At 35.1% G+C, this 19299-nt stretch overlaps 3 protein-coding genes across 3 annotated transcripts; 1 reads left to right on the top strand and 2 right to left on the bottom strand.

Moving 5' to 3' along the window:
• Nucleotides 1–2871: 2871 nt before the first annotated feature.
• LOC143555030 (hypersensitive-induced response protein 4-like) lies at nucleotides 2872–4212 on the top strand. The gene is made up of 6 exons (XM_077044671.1): nucleotides 2872–2949; nucleotides 3484–3594; nucleotides 3669–3776; nucleotides 3856–3952; nucleotides 4017–4072; nucleotides 4135–4212. Exons 1-6 carry the CDS (start codon nucleotides 2872–2874, stop codon nucleotides 4210–4212), a joined length of 528 nt encoding a protein of 175 aa, XP_076900786.1.
• A 1312-nt stretch (nucleotides 4213–5524) lies between these two features.
• On the bottom strand, nucleotides 5525–10264 carry LOC143555019 (protein transport protein SEC23 E-like). The gene is made up of 12 exons (XM_077044660.1): nucleotides 9476–10264; nucleotides 9217–9390; nucleotides 8961–9122; nucleotides 8719–8861; nucleotides 8548–8623; nucleotides 7980–8152; nucleotides 7817–7898; nucleotides 7658–7735; nucleotides 7428–7589; nucleotides 7098–7361; nucleotides 6913–7017; nucleotides 5525–6020 (listed from the first exon to the last, which is right to left on the bottom strand). Exons 1-12 carry the CDS (start codon nucleotides 10262–10264, stop codon nucleotides 5877–5879), a joined length of 2352 nt encoding a protein of 783 aa, XP_076900775.1. The 3' UTR covers nucleotides 5525–5876.
• A 4005-nt stretch (nucleotides 10265–14269) lies between these two features.
• Nucleotides 14270–14662, bottom strand: LOC143555009 (cysteine proteinase inhibitor B-like). Its single transcript, XM_077044652.1, has one exon. The coding sequence runs from the start codon at nucleotides 14645–14647 to the stop codon at nucleotides 14276–14278; it is 372 nt and encodes a 123-aa protein (XP_076900767.1). The 5' UTR covers nucleotides 14648–14662; the 3' UTR covers nucleotides 14270–14275.
• Between the last annotated feature and the right edge of the window lie 4637 nt (nucleotides 14663–19299).

The raw sequence follows: 19299 nt of genomic DNA on the forward strand, positions 1-19299 counted from the left end.
TAGTACCTGTTCATTCTTGACTTCTACATATCAGATTGTTCCAGCAACAATGTTCTTCAATATTCCCTTTACTGTTCAAGCAGCACACTCATATCAGAACAATTTCAAGCACATAAAACCCTAATTTTCAGATCAAGAACCAAGCTTCTTCATCTAAAATTAATCGCTGTAGCAATATCCTAGTCATCTCAATATTAACCATCTATCTTCAATCTATCAACAGCCGTTACAGATCTGAAAAGCATCTTCAATAACAGTTTTGCCCCAAAACGAGCTAAAAACACTGTTACATCAGATCTGGACCGATATGACCAAATAAACATGAAATTGATGTTGAATCTCCGAACGAGTCATCAACCCAAACATCAATCCATATAAATTTTACCCAAATCATCAAATAATTTCAAAACCCTAAAAATATTTCAACAAACCTCATCGGCTTAACGTCCATGGTGGATTCAAGAGCGAGGTGAATCAGATTCAGCGGTTAGTCTGAACGATTCGGCGACCTGCTCTGATACCAATTGTAAGAACTGAGCCCCGGTGCGGAAGCGTGAATAATGGTCATTATTAACGGTGGAGCTCGGATATGAGCTTGGATCGAATCGTATTTGCTCTTGAAAGGGGTTTTGGACGGATGAGTGGTGTTCGGGAGAGAGCCTGAATCGATTACAATGAACAATAGACTGGATGAACAAACATATGCAATCGATTCACAAAGATAAAGAGGTGGCAGTATGATTTTATTAACCAAAAGATTGTCATTACAAATCACCCATACATACACACATACATACAATAAAGATCAGCCACCTCCAGGATAGCTCATCCTGGAGGCGGCGGCTCTCTCAAAGAGATAAACCCTAGATCTCACACAATACACTCATTTCTAGAAAAATTAACAAATACATCTATTTATACTAGTCTAGCATGTCTTGGTCTTCAAGCCATCCACCCTTGGTTGAGACCAAAAATATTAATTATTTTTCACCCATAATTATAATAATTCGATGCGTCGGTCTAAAATATAAGTCCCAACAGGAAGTTATATACAAGTGAAAATGACAACTGACTATGTTTTAACGATAAAGAAAAGGAAAAACAAGTTTGACTATTGAACATCTAGAGAAGCATTACAAAAGCATTAATCAGTCAAACAAAAGATTAACAAAAGCAATAAATTGTTGGTCGGGCCGGGTCGTATCCGTTGCACACTCCTAACACATTACAAGCAAATGACCCAAATAGATGCAAATTAAAACAAAAGTTGAGCTAATAAGTTATGTTCTTACATAAATAATTCTAATGATCATCACATAGCATGCTTCTAACTCAAACCAATAACATTCACGAAATAATAAAATATAAAGCGATATCGTTTATTGTTGAGAATAGAGTAGCCATTGATGTTCAACTAGATCTTCTTGAAGTTGATGATGAGCCGAGTTATCTCTAATACGAAGATGACGTTCAATGAAGTCCATAAACTCACATGTATGAGTGCGCGACAATTCAGGGAGATCATCATCAAGTTGATCATACTCCATATTAAGATCGTCACCATCATCACGTTCATCTTCAATGATCATATTATGAAGAATAACACATGCTTTCGTTATATTTGTTAGCACACTCACTTTGAACATTCGTGAAGGTCCTCGAATGATTGCAAATCGTTGTTGAAGTACTCCAAACGCTCGCTCGACATCTTTTCTTACAGATTCTTGTGCTTTTGCGAAATGTTTGTGCTTGTTCCATCTTGGTGTTGGAATCGTCTTTACAAAAGTTTGCCACTTAGGATAAATGCCATCTGCAAGGTAATACCCCACAGTATAGTCGTTGCCATTAACTGTGTAATTGACTGGAGGAGCACGCCCTTGCGCAAGTTCCGTGAAAATGAAAGACCTCTCTAGCACGTTAATGTCGTTATGTGAACCAGGCATGCCAAAAAATGCATGCCATATCCAGAGATCATATGAGGCAACTGCCTCTAAAATAATAGTAGGTTCACGAATGTGGCTAGAGTACATACATTTCCAAGCCGTGGGACAATTTTTCCACTTCCAATGCATGCAGTCGATGCTTCTGAGCATTCCAGGGAATCCTCGTTGATCCGCAATAGCAAGCAACCGAGTAATATCATTGGTGTTTGGTGAACATAGATATTCAGTTGAAAAGATATTTACTATCGTCTCATAGAATTTTTTGAGGCTCTCTATTGCGGTGCTCTCACCAATGCTTATGTATTCGTCCATAAAATCTGCGGTAACCCCATATGCCATCATTCTAGGTGCTGCAGTTATCTTTTGCATAGAAGATAAACCGAGTCTTCCGACATGATCTCTTCTTTGGACAAAGTATGGCTCGTGAGTCACTACCTCATTTAGAATACGGAGAAATAAAGGACGACGCATACGAAATCTTCGTCGAAATAGATCTGCAGGATATATGGGATTTTCTGCAAAATAATCGCGATATAGACGCTGATGTCCCTGAATATGATTACGCCGAATAAACCTACGATGCTTGCGAATACATTGTCCTTCGCCATCTTCGTTAAGATCAACATCACTATCATCTTCAGAAGATATGTATGTTAACAATTTGCGAAAGAATGTACGAGGCATGTGATCAAATATGCAATTAACTCAACCTGTCAAAATATATACGAGTTTTATCAACGCCAAAGATGAAATATGTTGCAACAACTATATTGCTTTTTATTTGTAATTCACAAACAAAAAATGAACAAATAAGTTGCTGATCATGCAAGTTTTAGCCATGAAACTGGAATTATAATAAAGCTACACATTCTGTAATGAAATGATTAAGTAATTTCACGAGTCGCTTCAATTTTTCTCGGTGTTATAAATGTTGGATTGTTGGCAATTGCTAGACCTATCTGCATGCCAGTTTTTGTTTCTCCTTGCAATTATACCCAATTCATGGGTAAACTGCCACAAATGACAACCCAGCCGTCATAAGACTGACAAAGCGCAGTTATAAGAGCAGCAGAATGACAACAGTTTACCTTTAACCAGTCAAACAATGTGCAGTTACATAGAGAAGCATTATAAAAGCATTAACAATATAATAATGTATTCAAGTAATTTATAATATGGAAGCTATTATAAACTGTTCGGTTTTAATGGATGGAATGGGAATGCTCTTAGGGTTAGGGCGATGAGCAAATTTAAACTCTTGATCGTCAATTATTAAAACTTTAGGCCTTTTTATTGCTACATCAATGGTGTAAACGACCAAGCTTGAGCTCGGCTCATTTTCACTTACTAAAGCTCGAGCTTGGGTGGTACGGTTCGTTTGCACCCCTACACGCAGTTAATCAAAGTAATCATTTATCATGATCGTTTTTTCATTATCATCTTCGTTCCATAAATGTTGAAGATTGTAGTATACATTCACAATGAACCATGTGTTTTAGTCTATTAACTTAAAAGATTTAAACAATTTTTTTATTTGCAGGTCAATGTGTTTGTGCAAATAATTTCATCAATTCAGTATCGAGTAATCAAGCAAAGTGCCGATGATGCATTCTACGAGTTGCAGAACCTTGCTGAACAAATTCAAGCTTATGTTTTTTATGGTAAATATCACATTTTTTTGTCCAAAATTGTAAAATCTTTAATAAAAATCTTATTCTTTTAAAGATGGCTTTTGTCCCAGTTGTATTTGCACAAGTTCCAAGAATGACCTTGGATCAACTCTTTGAACAGAAAGATGAAGTTGCAAAAACAGTATTGGAGGAACTTAAGAAGGTATATTACTATATTGTATTAGCAATATATTTATGTTTTAGAACCATATGAAATTACAATTGTGTCCCTAATATATCAGGTGATGGGAGAATATGGATACATGATAGAGCACATTCTAATAGTGGACATTATACATGACCCCTCTGTGCTTATAGCAATGAATGAAATCAATGCAGGTACTTATTTGATCTTACCTAATTTGGGCATTAATCTATTTTGTGTATTTAATGTTTATGAGAGAAAATAATAATATCAGCAGCATAAAGGCTTCACTTGCTAGTGTATACAGGGTGAGGGTAAATTACATGAAGATAGTTGGAATCCTATAATAAATATAATGAAATTGAGTGATAAATAGAGAGAGGTGTACCTATTGCAGCTTGTATCGGTGAACACAAGGGCACCAATTGCTTCGATTCGAACCGGGACTCTTTGATTTTGGTGTTTGATTTGCTTCAGAGGGAATGGAGATGGTAAAGAGGGCTGACGATTTTGCTTCAGAGAGAATCAATTGCCTTTGGTTTGCTTAGAAAGGCCGATGAACCCTAGAAAGATGAGCGGGAGAAGAAGTGATGAGGCGGGTGAAAGTATGATAGCAGTTGAGAATTGAGATAGGTGTGCTCAGTAGCTTTTCATATATGAAAAGTTACTGTACAATATTTTCATTATTTAGAGATGAAGAATATGGATAGGGGATAGGATGAGGTGAGTAATTGGATGATTTTTTTAAATTATAAAGATAGTGGGTGTTTTGATGGCTGGGATGGGAATGCTCTTAGCGTACAAAATAAATTAGCTGCTATTTGTGAGAATAAAGTAATGTAATTATGTAATTACACTATACTAAAATTACATTATGTTGTATATATAATTACACTACGTGATTCTCACAATTAGCACGTTAATTTAATTTGTATTTGATCCAAACCCAACACTCATATATCCCTACTACTAAACTACTCCAAGATATAATCTAGAGTAGTACTTGTGTAGAGATGTGTAAGAAATAATTCCCACTTGCATGTACCTCACATATCAATCATTTACCATCATTCTGCTTTAATATCATGGGATTTTTCCTTCTAAAGGTGAATTAGACTAATCTTTAAACTGCAACATGGTTTTGTTATATGACGCATTTGACGACATACATCTAAATCACTGCACCAGAGTTCAAGAATCACTCACTACAAGCTTAGCTTAAGGTGCCAACCCATGCCAGCTACGTTCTTTTACTACGCTAATTTCTGCTTCCATGGTCATCACGAATCTATCATTTTACAACTATTTTGTCCAAAAAATTCTGAGTTTTTCCATCTAAAGTTCTAATTAGACTAATTTCACTAATTAGACGTTAGGGTTTTAACCACCAAGTACTAAAATCACACCATCAGTCCAGCTTTTTGTCCGCAAATAATATGTTTGGTCTTTGAAAAGTCCAATTTACCTTTAGTACTATTAAAAAAAATAAAAGGCAGAAAAAATATAAACCCTAAAAGTTTAGTGTTTTAACTTTCTTTGCTCGATTGTCATATGCGCGGACAGGTGATGACTGTGACCTATAGAAAACCCCTAAAATCTGGAAACTCATAACAGACCTCACATGGCGCACACAGAAACACATGAACAGGCAAAACACCCTACCAAACAAAATCTAACTTCAAACCAAAAGCGCATTCGGTGCGATGTAAAAACAAAGATTCAAGTGTACATTTGACGCATAAAAACAAGCAAAACCCGAGTTTCTAGCACTTTCCAGCTTCTAGAAGGGGTGCACGAACTCATCGGATAACCTCAGAAAGTCGATTCACAATAAACAGAAACCCTAAAGGCACTTACAAAACCGTCAAATGAAGCATGTAAAGTGTAAAACAAACACCTAACTTGCTGCCTGATCTCTCTTCTCAACAATTAAAAGTTTTTAAAAATTTTAAAATTAAACACAACCCCATATGCTCCTTATTCTTTTCAAGATAACAAATCACATTCACATCCTGCAACATCTTAAAGAATCACATAAAAAAAGGGGGTGGGTGTATAAAAAGACTTTCTTTTGGCCTCAAAGATTACCTATAAAGTTTTAAAATTTCTAATCAAGCTTCAAGAAGATTGAACCGCAAGTTTCTGTAGATGCTCAAAGAATACTTGAAGGTTGACATCATCAGTGAAAATAACATCCATTCCGGGTGACCCTTCGTTGTTGTATGTTGCTGAAGGGTTTAACTTGGCCAACAAGAAACGAGCCTGACAACATATGATCCAAATCCAATATTTGAAACAATGTACAATATTATACCTTAAACAGTCTATTTATTCGAGATGTTTTCATGCAAACGATAGGCCTATAAACGAACTGAACGGAGCATGTTCGTTCGTTTAACTTAAACGAACGAACACGGACGGAGTTTTCTTGTTTGCTTGTTAAGAAAATGCAGATGTTTGTTTATGTTAATTCATTAACAGCATAAACAACAGGTTCAAGAAAGTAAACAAACAATCATAACCGAACGTAGATGAACGAACATAACCGAGCTATAAGCAATTAAAAATTAACGCAAACAACACTGTGTTGGGCAAAACGTTATTAAAACTAGACTAAACTGTAATGAGCCTAAAAAACTTAAAAGAATTATATAAACAAACATTACAAACGAACTTAAACAAACATAAACGAACACATATAGATGAATTTAAATGAACAAATGTTCACGAACATAAATGAAGGAATGACACAAGTGTTCATGTTCGTTCGTTTAACTAAATGAACAATAAAATTTGCATTCATGTTGTTTAACATAAACGAACTTCCCACAGAACTTTCAGTTTGTTTACAGGCCTACAAACGAATAAATTCTGAAAAACTAGCTAAATTGTTTTCTTAACAATTGTCAATTGGGACAGTTTACTTCTAATAATAGTGCCTATAATCATACTTAATATATGATCTTTTTTTTAGTGAAAACAAGACCATTTGTGTATGTTAAACAATCTCCTTAATTGTCATATTAAAAACACGAGATGATTTATTTTGATATATCATATATTCATGTCATTCAAAATAATTTTAGCTCATCTAAAAATCACCATATTTTGAAATATATTTGAAATTTTGAATGCAAATGAGATTAGTGATGACCTGAGAACCATGTTGATCACACACCACCAATCTTGGAACCGGAAACCGGTCACGTATAATAATTTCAGCATCATCATGTGGTGCTTGCAATAACTGAGCAAATGCCTGCAAAAAATGAAAACAAAAACATAAACAAAAATAACAACCTAACAAAATAATAATAAGTGAAATGCATAAAAGCGTACCTGGTGTTCTGGTTGATTCTGGTAGCCCATATTCCTCCATTGTGCAATTGTCATACCATGAAAAATAACTACACTAAAATAAGCATCTAATAAAAGGATTCTATCAGCTGAAATTGATGCCACATCAAGCAACGCAGGTGCAGGTAATGAATTAAACGAATATGATATTAATGACGGTTGAATCATAACAGCTGCATTTGTTATACTCTCACGATTAAGCATCATGCGGAAATAAGCAGTCTCATCTGGACTATTATTAAACACCTACCATATTAAAAGTGTAGAATGAGAGCTTGACTTATTAAATGTATGCATTTAATTCATATTTACCTGAACAAATTGTGATCTTCTGAGATTGAACATAAACTGAGGGAACAACGAAAAACTAGGATTCAATGCAAACGAAGACGGGTCATCTTTTCGGTAGTCACCGAATTTAGAACAGAGTCGAATGAGGGTTCTATCTAGCCACCTTGTGGCATCAAATGATTCCTGGAATTATTATAATTACATTAAAGATAATATAAAACGAAAAAAATGGTAATATTGTATTTTAGTACCTCCATTTCCATTTTATAAGAAGTTAATCTAGCCATTACAACAGCAGCAGTCTCTTGATCAAAACCTTGTATTAGTTCCTGACAATGATAATATTAAATGACAAAACTACCCTTGAAACCATACTTAAACATAATTATCATAAACGTTTAATATTTTACCTCTGATAGAACAGAAGTTTCTAACCATCTTCTAGTAATGGTGGTAACTCGCATCTTTGATTCTCCATCAATACTCAGGTAACTGTCTCGTGTGATATGTAATAAATTTAATCACACAAAATAAAGAAACAAAAAAATACATATAATTTATAATATTTGTTACCTTGTAACAGTCTGTATAAACAAGTGTGGATTTACATTTCCTGAAGCATCTGACTTGTCACTTGATGATATGTCAAAGAAAACAGTCAAACAAGTGTTTTTGTCTAGTCCACATAACTTCCAAGCTGTGGTATTTCCCTGCCCGATCACTGTGCCCGCAACAGCAGGTCCCTTCTGTTAACCAATCAAAAGAAACAAAATATTTACTTAAAACATATTATTCGAATCCGGGCAGGTGGGCAGATAGTTGTAGCAATTTGGGCCCGTTTACTTACAAATGAGCCAATTCAGGTTATTTATGATCTCTAATGGGTCAAACACTAGCTTAAAAACGGGTAGAAAGGCAACCAATGTATGTTTTTAAAACACAAAACTATACTATAGTCGGAAAAAAAGAATTTTTACAATCATATTTGACACGCAATCGTCCTTAAACAGTATCAGGTCAACCCAACCTGAAATCTTGCAACTCGTTAAGCATTTCGACTAATGATCTGGTTTGACCCGTTGCCAAACCCGTCTGCCGACAGTCAATAATGTTAAACTTAAGATAAGGTTCAGTAGATGACCTTTTCCAAGGACGCACAAGGTCCAATGATCCCTTGAATCTTAATATCCTTTGAACAATTGATCTCAAGCATGCCACTGAAAGTATAAAGCGGTGAACATTTTCATAAAATGCAAATATCTAATTTAGATATGTATAGTCAAGATTTTTAAACATAAATATTAATACTCACTTGTGAGCAAGACCAAGAGATTCTTCCCCCTTCTCAAATACCCGCCTAAACGAGTCCTTAAAAACCGAATGCCCAAAACTTTCAGCTAAAACAACGAGCCCACCAGTTTTTTCTATAACAACTTTCATCTCTGCGACTCCAACCTATAACACACACGACATTAAATTAACAAACTATAACAACATCACTAAAAAAGGATAAATTCAAAAATGATGATCAAAATCTACTAATGAGTTATGAACCTGGTCAAGCGCAGAAGCAAAAAGGTCCAACACATGACCTTGGTTGACCATTTGATTTGAAAGTTCTTCATAAAACTGAACCGCCTTCCTAAAATAAGGTGCTGCATCCTTATCCAGATCTTTATGTGAGCGCACCGGATCCGATAAATCTTTCGATACAATCTGAAAACAAAAAACAAAAACCAACACAGGTTTATATTCATAATTATTATCAACCTATTTACACAAAGATAAACATTATATTCACAGAGCTTACTGAACCAGGGCCTTCAGTGCACGGACCACCAACCAATGCCACAATTCTAGCACCAGTACCAGCCATACAAGCCCCTAACAAACCCGCTGCAACACTCAACGCAACGCCAGTGCACCTTAAAGATCGGTTACCTGGCGCAACTGGCCATTGATCCCTGCCTAATTCCTCTAAAAGCTGAATTTTTAAACCTCGATTAGTAACAAAATCGTTCAATTTTGGACAAAATTCATATGATCATATGATACAAGTTACAACTCACCGAATGAATAATGTAAGCACCTTCCGAAGCCGGCAAGAAAAACCTCGAAACCCCAGGATTCAATCCGCCCGGTCCACCCTGCACCGCGCCTTTCTGAAACCCTTGACCCGGTCCACCGGGTCTCCTACCACCACCCCCTCCAACACCACCACCCAACCCCAACTGATCCAAAACCTGATCTTTACTCATCTCCTTGGACCCGCGAAAGACGTAAATTTTAGACATATCGGAATACCCCAACTCATGCACCTGGACCTGCGTCCCAAAGGACACAAACCCCACCAAGGCATTCTCAGGTAAGAACTCAAGCGCCTGTTGCAAGGCCGATCTAGCAAACCCTAACTCCTCCTCAATCATACACGTATCAAGCACAAACAAATACACAGGCGGGTTGGCATTCGCATTCGGGTTCGGGTCAATAACACCCGAAATGGGGAAAGTGTATTCGATGGTTGTGTATTGCGGGTAGAGTTCAGCGGGCACGTTGGTTTCGGAGATGCCGGAAAAGTGATGTGGGAAGTGGTTACGTTGGAAGCAAAATGGGCAGATCCAGATTAAGGCTTGGAAATCAACACGGCAAAATGGGTTGAGGATGGAGGAGCAGGTTTTGCAGCGGAGAGGTGCGTAAGGGTTGGTGGGAATGTGGGGGTGGGGTCGGATCGGAGAGATGGAGGCGGCGAAAGGGACGACGCATTTGCTGGCTTCGACTTTGGTGCGGGGCCAGGCGTTCCAGGTCATGCGGACGCCGTCCAGGCCTTCTGGGTCCGTCGAGGCTATCTCCGTCGACATGATGGGATTGGATTGGACGGAAGAAATGGAGTCTAGAGGAGGATGATGATGATGATGATGATGATGATGATGATGGTTATGTGCCTGCGTCAAAGGTTAGACGAAACAGTTGGATTGTTGGTTTTGGGTTAGTATTTTTTTATTCGGCATTTTTGGTAATCCTTATGTTTTTCTTTCATTGACTGTTTTGTTTTTGTCTTTTTAAGGATCCGTATCAAGGTTCGATTCTTGTCTATAGCGTTTAGTTTTGAAGAGTCAGAGTGATGATAGGAGACTAGGCGATAAGATGGTTTTCACTAGTTGGGTCTTTGAAACTGAACGGATTTTATCTCATCGCGTTGTTGTAGCTTCGAGCATGTGTTTACGGGCGTTGGCCTTAGGTGAGGGTTTTCCCGGATCGAAAGGCGAGTATATCCCAATACGGTGAATTTAGCTAGTAGCACATTTGGAGGATTCATTGCCGTTCAAATAAAAAAAAAGGTTTCGTCTTTGTTTTGTTTTTTTCTTTTTAAACAGTTATTTGGATTATTGACGGGTCACTCTCTAAGAGAAATCCTATTATAGATAATAGATAAGAGGGCCTTTCAACCCAAGTTGTCTTTTAAGTGTCTCACCTTGTCTACTTGAGATGGGAGATCATTGTGTTATAATAAGACAATGAAAAAGAAATCACAAAAATATATAATTTTTCTGGTGTGTATTTATGTAAATGGTTTTCTTGCAAGCTAAATTTAAAGTCACAAATCACATCAAGTAAAATCAGTTGTGTGTGATGTGGTATTTAACGAATATAGTGAGGATAAAGTAGGTATGTAACGTTGTTTGTAGTTTTCGTGGCCATGTGAATAAGAATTGGTTAAAATGACTTTAATGAGCATGGACATATAAATATGTTCCAAGGAGATTCTTCTTTTATTTTTATATAAGATTAATAAGTTAATATTTTGTGTCATGTACGAAAGACCTACTAGTTCTGGGTGATGCTACGACAGTTAATCTTATTGGTTGCTTATATAAAATGATCGCAAAAGATTATTGTAAACGGGCTAAAACATTTGTTTAAGAAGCTTGGTTGCGACTTGTGAGTAAGACCTAATTTGCATTCACCACGAGTAGAAACATCATGGAGGCTTGATGATTGTTAATGAGGTGTACGTTTGGCTTTAAAGAAGTAAAGAAAAAAAAACAACATTATTCAAGTCATGTTTCGAAAAAGGCTTTTGGCTCTTTAAGTTGGGAGTTCTTAGACTAAAAAATAGAACAAATGGGCTCTAGACTAGATAGCATATGCGGGTTCAAATATGCATGTCATCTGCCAAATCTTTGATCATCATCAATGGACATTTCTTTGGGGGGGGGGGGGGGTGTTGCGCTTTCACCGTTTTTGTTTATTCTCACAATGGAGACATTACACACGGTGTCTTAGAAAGCTTGTGATATTATTATTTTTACAAGGAACAAAACTGCAATATGGGCATTTTACAAGGAACAAGCACCAACAGGTCGGTTCTCTTGCGTTTATTCTACGTCGATGATGCACTTTTCATGGGTGCGATCATTAGCCAGTTGTTTTAACTTATTGGTTGTTTGGTAGCCTTTTAATAATTCAATTAGACCCCCGAGCACCCACAACGCAGGTCGCAGGGTTAAACACGCCGCACGTAATGACATGGCTGCTGACCTACTGCACGTCAGGCATGTTGCAATGGAGGGTAAAGGCCCAAGAGATGCACATGAGGAAGAACAGATAAATGCAAAGAGTGGCGGGTTCAAATTCCATTCACATCAATATTTTTTTTTTCTTTATTAATATTACCTATTAAATACCCAATAATAAATAATATCGATAATAATTAATAATAATAAGTAATAAATAACATTAAATAAGTACAGTTATAAATAACTTAAATATATAAAATACATAATAATAACAAAAATAAAAATAGAATTTAATTTAACTATATTTATTAATTAAGACGTTCATTTTTTAATTAATTTTAACTTAAAAAGTAACTATGACTTGGAAAACATAAAGCTGTATATGGAAAATGAGTATAGTTATGGTTGCTTTATGGGTAAAATAAGTAAAAAACTGATGTGACATACTGACTACTAAACCTGCATTATTACGAGTGTGCATGTTAATACTACGGATAGCCTTAAGAGGCTGCCTCTTAATGTTTTATGGGCCGACACCAAGCAATCATCTAAAATTTGCTTTGGAATCGATTATTGGTACCAAAACAACTAGGAGGGCATGGTATTGGCAACATGCATTCAGCCGATATGGCGTTGTTATCATAGTGGTTATGTAAATATATAGATCCAAACCTGCAGGCTTATGGGTTAAACTAATTAATAGCTATCATCAAAGTAGAGCAACATTAAAGGGTTTTCAATTGAAATTATCTGTGGGAGGAGTGTGGAAAAACATTTTCAAAACAGTTGCAGATCATAAAGAGAAGAATATTGATGTTGTGGGTATTATGAGCTCAAGTAATTCGTCGTTGACAGGGAACGTCTTTGTGAAGTTCAAAGTGACAAAGCCACGACAGAAATCGCAAGCCGGTACCAAGGAAGAGTTGTTCAATTTCTTCATGACATTGCAAAGGTAAACATAAACTGTACTTTAATTACTTTCAGTAAGATCCTATATAAAACACATGGTTGTTATGCCCAAAAAATATATTATGAAAAAGGAAAAAAAACAAAATTTTGAAATTTGAATATTATGTGACTATGTGTGGCTTCTATTGATGGTTATCATACTTTGATCTAAGGTTGGAGAAACTCTTTTGAGCATAAGTGTTAATGACTCTCAAGCTCCATCAGATGATGGTAATCAATCAACACCAACTTCTCATCCTATTGAGCCAATTAACGAAAGCTCTGAGCTAAAAAAGACTCAAGAAAGCGAAACACGGTATATATGTAAACGATGTTAAGAATACAAAAAAGATGTCCTCAATTATGGTGGTTGCTAGCCTAAAAATATTGATGTTTTGGCTCGATTAGTGGTCGAAGGACCATCCGCTAAAGGACCAATTCCCTAACTTGTTTTGAGCTTGAATTGCATAAACCATGGACCAATTGGCCAATTCCCTAACTTGTTTTGAGATAGAATTGGATGTTCTGTAGCATAGTGGATTTATTCATGTTCCTTGCTATCATTTCATTGTCGTCATTAGTACTTTATCTTCATTGCTATGCTCACATGTCATGCTAAACGAACATAACTACCCCCCATTTTCTTACAACTCAAAGTTTAACACATAACAATGAAGATGATAGTAATCTATCAAGAAGGACATTACAACCAAACAGAATACAGAAGCTCTCCCTACCGGTAAACCGGTTTATAAATCGACCCAACCCATAGGTTGGTATAGCGGTTCGACCTTTGAAGATGCAAACCGGTTAAAGACCTGACCCGAGTTTAAAAAAAGTCCCCAAGACCCCAAACTAGTTTACAACCTGCACAGGGTCAAATGATTTGATGGGTTCCGACATTTTTCCTCCTAAACCAGCTTATAACCCAAAGCGGTTTGGACGTAACCATTTATTAATCATCTAATTCGCCTTTGGCTAAACCAGTCCGGTTTATAACCGGAAGTCCCAACTCCCGAACCCTTAACCCATCAGCCCAATGGGCTTTGCACTATTACTGTCCCCATAATATTTCAAGTGTGAGGACTGAGGAGGATACAGTCAGTCATACAGATTACAGTCTCACATATTTCTAAACGACATTGTTTGAACATTTGAAGCCCTAATCCCCCAATCTTCAAATGAACTTAAAATTCCATATAATTAAACACAGATAGATCCTTACACTTCATAAACCCAAATTACAAAACCCATAATGAGCCAACACACCTCCACAATCCAAAACAACAAACACAAACACACACACATAATAATAATAATAATAATAATAATAATAATAATAATAATAATAATAATAATAATAATAATAATAATAATAATAATAATAATAATAATAAATAATATTTACTTGTGCACCGGCGACGGTTTAAACCCGAGCAACTTCTTCGAATGCTTCCACGGTTGAACCACCACCTCCGCATCGAAAACCTTCAACACGCCGGACTTCGTAAACGCCTCAATCTTCAAGTAATATTTAGTCCCGGCGACCACCTGGGTCTCCGCAGCAACCACCTTCGAAAACTTCAGATCTCCGTCGCCACCTTGCTTGGTACGCTGTGACTGGTTGTACTCGTCCACTGAGTAACTTCCCAGGTTCTGAATCTCCTGGTTTGTTTTGACGTTTTTCACCTTTGTTCTGCCGCCTGGAATTGCGTGAGTGGATACGAGGAAGAGTGAGATTAAGATGGAGAAGGTTAAGATTGTTGGTCTGGCCATGGTGAATTGAATTGAAGAGATGGGTTTTGTGGGTGTTTATATATGCAAGCGGCGTGAAGAATCTGGAAACGATGGGCACCGAAATTGATGGCTGATTTTGGATTGGTTTGAAACCGACACGGGTTTCCGGGACCGGGTTGTCAAAACCCGGGTGGCAGAGATTATTATTCTTAACTTGCAAGGAAATGAAGGAATGACCGACCATTTTCTTTTTTTTGTTTTTTGGAAGAGAGACACATAAACGGGCAACTGAAAATAAAACTATGGTTTTACGATGTCGATGAGTTATTGCACACGTTCAGGAGCGTAGCAATTTTAGGGTAAGGGACCAAAATGTATCAAATTCAAATAAATGAAGATGTGTTAATTCTCAACATAGGTTTTCTTATTCTTGACAAAATTCTCTGATTTTATCCTTAGCACGGCCTGCTTAGCAACAAACTTGTTGTCCCCTTACACGACAAGAAGGAAGTGAGGAATACACTAGTAAAGGTCACGCAAATTTGCTTCCCCCGCCCTCTCATACAGTTAAATTGCATTAAAAATTTTAATAAATATTAAATAGACATATAGAAGGGTTAATGTCAGAAAAATGCATTGTTATAATGTAAAAATTTTAAAAAGAATACAAAAATAGTCATTTTTTAAGTATTTTTAATTTTTTATATTTAGACAAGTTTTATTTCTAAAACTTGAAATGCGTGAAAGATTGTTGTATTTGCTTTAGTTTCATGTATCATGAGAAAAAAAAAGACAAAAAGTTTCGTGTATCATGAAATTTTTTCAAAACTTTTTCCTCAAAAGTATTATCTTTTCTTGAATTTTAATTTAAAAAGTACAATAATTTTATAAATTTGTATCGTGTATGCTTTTCATATGTCTATGGCAGTGATGTATGCACCATTCATTTGCGTATACACTTCATTTTTTACATATCATTTATTTAAGAAAGGCAAACTTGTGCACACTCTCTGATTCTATTCTTGGATATACACCTTTATGTTAACCATGAGACTTAGAACTATAACAATTTAGAAAGGAATGCCTTTGAGTGTCACTAAGCCAAAGGGCCTTTGATCTTCTTAATATGTCAATTCAAATAGGGGTAGCGGCGTAGTTTGTTGCACGCTTGCCGTCTATTTCAATATGATCACTACCTTGTTTTGGACTATTCTAGTTTGATATATGTCAATTATATATAATGTTCAATACATTTTTTACTATACATGAAATAAATTAGACACGCAAATAAGTTCACGTATGTCATGATTATACAATACATGTGTTAAACTAGGTTGACATTGTTGGTCATGGAGTTACGAAAGAACTTCTCAACTGGTCTCTGAATTGAAGGATCTGTAAGAATGTCAAAGGCAGATTGAGTATTGGAGTGGTGTCGGGCAAAGACAAATGGTTATGGTCGCTTGACAAGTTCGAATCTTTCATTGTCAAGAACCTTAAGATGGCAATAGAGCACAAAGCTCTTCCTCATGACCAGTATCGTCACATATGAGCGGGATGGGTTCCAAAGAAAATATAAATTTTCAGGTAGAGGGCAGTCCTTAGCAGACTCCCAACGAGGGACGCACTTGTCAAGATCTATTTTGACTGGATCAAGAACACACTTTGTTGTCGGAATCAAATGCGTTGAAGCATCAACCAACCAAACTAAGACTAGTACCTTACGGTCTCCCTTTTGGTTGATGCTATAAAAAATCTCTAATCTTCGTTCTGTTGCTTATCACCACTACTATGACATTGCTCAAACTCTTTTCTAAGCTCAATCAGAATATTTTATATTATTTGAAAGACTTAAATGAAAGTTAAGAGCACACATGGTAAATTATCCATTATAATGAAATTATCCTTGATAATGAAATTAAAGTTATGAGCATTATTGGTTAAAATAGATTAATATGAATTACTTATTAGAGTAATATATTTATTATTCTTATTATCAAATAATAAAATTTTAATCTATTAAAAATTAATTTACCATTCCAAATTAATAAAATTAATAGTAGTTGATATTTTAACATTTTTATAATGCAAACAAAAATAGTAAAAGTGTAAGTCATCAATCAAAATTCAAAATTAGCTCAAATCCAAACTTAATTAATTATAAAAATTTGTCTTGATATTAGAAAGGTTAAAGCCGTGAATGTTTATAATATTCCTGGTGTTGACGACCAATTAGGTGAGCGAGTCGTTTTAATTATCTCCACGTGACTTGCGTTTGTAAGTTAATATATCATGTCATTTTGCAGTATTAGTGTTTATACTATATTATTAACCCGTGTACTACACAGGTGGGAAAAAAATCGTCAACTAAACACACACACACATATATATCTTAAATGCCTCATCTATGTATTAAATATTAGATTTCTAATATATTTCAATTAATATGATAGCATAATCTTGACATAATACAAATAACATTAGTTTAAAAGTTTCAAACAAATTAAAAATCAAATACAAAAAGTAATTTTATATGATTTGGATGGCTGTAAAGTTACTCTAACTTATCCAATCCTAACTTTGGTTTTAAGAAAAGAAAAGCAATGTAAACAATTTACAATTGAATACATTAATCTATTCCTTTTTAGGTGAATTCCTTTCACATGATTTTGTATTCCTATAACGTTCATTTAACCATCTAGCATGCCACATAAGAATTATGCTACCAAAATTGGCCAGCATCTTTTGTTTGTACTCCACTGTGCAAGGATTTTGTACAATGGAAATAAGCTTCATCTACATAATACATAATCATGCCAGATTTGCATATTAAGTTGTGTAACTTTTAGAAGATGGATCTTCATATAATAGATTTCTAAAAAGAAAATATCCATAAATATTTGTCAACCGTTTATTTGCATATTCAATCAAGTGAACTTTCCACTATGAAAACATCGATATGTAGAAATCGTTCGGTTTGAAACCAATTATGTAGAAACGGGTTTGGAACCGATTGAAACCATAGGCTCAGAACCGGTTTGTAATTTTCTCCAACAAAAGCAGTTCAAAACCGGTTAACCAAACTGAAATCGGCCAAAACCGGTCAAACCCGAACCGAAACCGATCATGACCTGGTCAAGAAACCGGTTTCAACCAGAACCAAAACCGGTTATAAAGTGATTTTGACTTTTGTTAACCAGTTTTGAGTTCTAAATATTTCAATGTAAAAACCAAACAATTTATTTATAACATACACAATTGTTATAACTAAAATTTTACACGTACGAATTACTAGGTTCCAAAAGGATAACACATTCAAATATAGCTGTTAGGAATAAAAAAAGGTAGCAGTATCATAATTGAGATCATCCTTTGAACTTGTGCCAATATTTTTTGGTTATTTAGAATTGAAGGACCTATGATAAGTTGAAGATAGTATTGTTGTCAAAAACAAATAGATAACATTTACTATTAATAACAAATTGCAGCAATACGACTCATATATTTTTTTGTTAATATTCATATAATAAGTAACACATCAAAACGGCAAATCGTTTGTATATATCAACTCATCTATGAGGATTTGTCATTAGAATCCGCATACGTTCTTGAAGCTTGCAAGCATAAAAAAAGATATAAAATTAAGAAAAACGAAAATAGGCATTGTTATAACACAATAAAAATAATGAAATGAAATAAAAAAACTTTAATTTTATCTATTGTCGTTATTTAATCCATTGACTTTTAGGTCAAATTCCACTAAATGAGTCAAACTACCCCATAACTCAACTTTTACTGAACAAAGTCAAAATTGCCACAATTTTTTTTTTGTCGTAATCTCAAATGTTACAAAGCTACAATCCTTTAGTATCCTTATTTATCTATTTTTGCTAGAACTCAACTTACCATTATTGTGTTTTGTAAAACTAAAATTGGTACTTATTGGCTTGTACAGTTTATTATCTTGTTATCTTTCCAAAATATTTGAGTTAGTTGCAAAATTCTTTTTGGCTAAATCTAGAGTTTCCTCACACAAATTGATTATTACCTATTTTGTGACTGCTAGAGAAATTACCTATTTTGTGACTGCTAGAGAATGCAACCATTCAGCAACAACGCGTAAATCAAAGTTGCAAAAGAAAGATGACAGTTGTACATGACACGTTTTACATATATGAAACATAAAAACACTGAAAATGAACTACAACATTAATTCTTCCTATCTCATTCAAGACATAATAGAGATTAAACTTACAAAATGATTAATTACCTCAAGAAATTTAATCTCATAATAACCACCAAACTGGAAGCCGTCAATGGTAAACCTTGTACTATCTGCCCATATGCCTTTATAGCAAAAGAATCTGCTACACCAATCAGGTGATGGCTGAAAACGTAAAACTAATTAAGATGTAGAGTACATTAATAGTAGCAAATGCAAAAAACTAAAAGAATGGTTACCTGATCTTGAAATGCCTTCTTTTCCCCCTTTAGAATCATACAATTGATGCATAAAAGAAAATAAATAAGTACTCAGATTGAGTAAAAGGCTAACAAAAATCAAATGAAATCAAATAAATTACAACAATAACAAAAATCAAAATGAAAAAAAGGACTTATAGTGAAAATAGTGTTATATGGTGGTAAAAAACATCATATTTTTGTTAACTTTTTTAAATATAGAAGTTCTT

The sequence above is a fragment of the Bidens hawaiensis genome, unplaced genomic scaffold (genome assembly GCF_021521415.1).
Source record: "Bidens hawaiensis isolate Kalapana, Puna unplaced genomic scaffold, B.hawaiensis_p1.1 tig00017943_1, whole genome shotgun sequence".
Lineage (NCBI taxonomy): Eukaryota > Viridiplantae > Streptophyta > Magnoliopsida > Asterales > Asteraceae > Bidens > Bidens hawaiensis.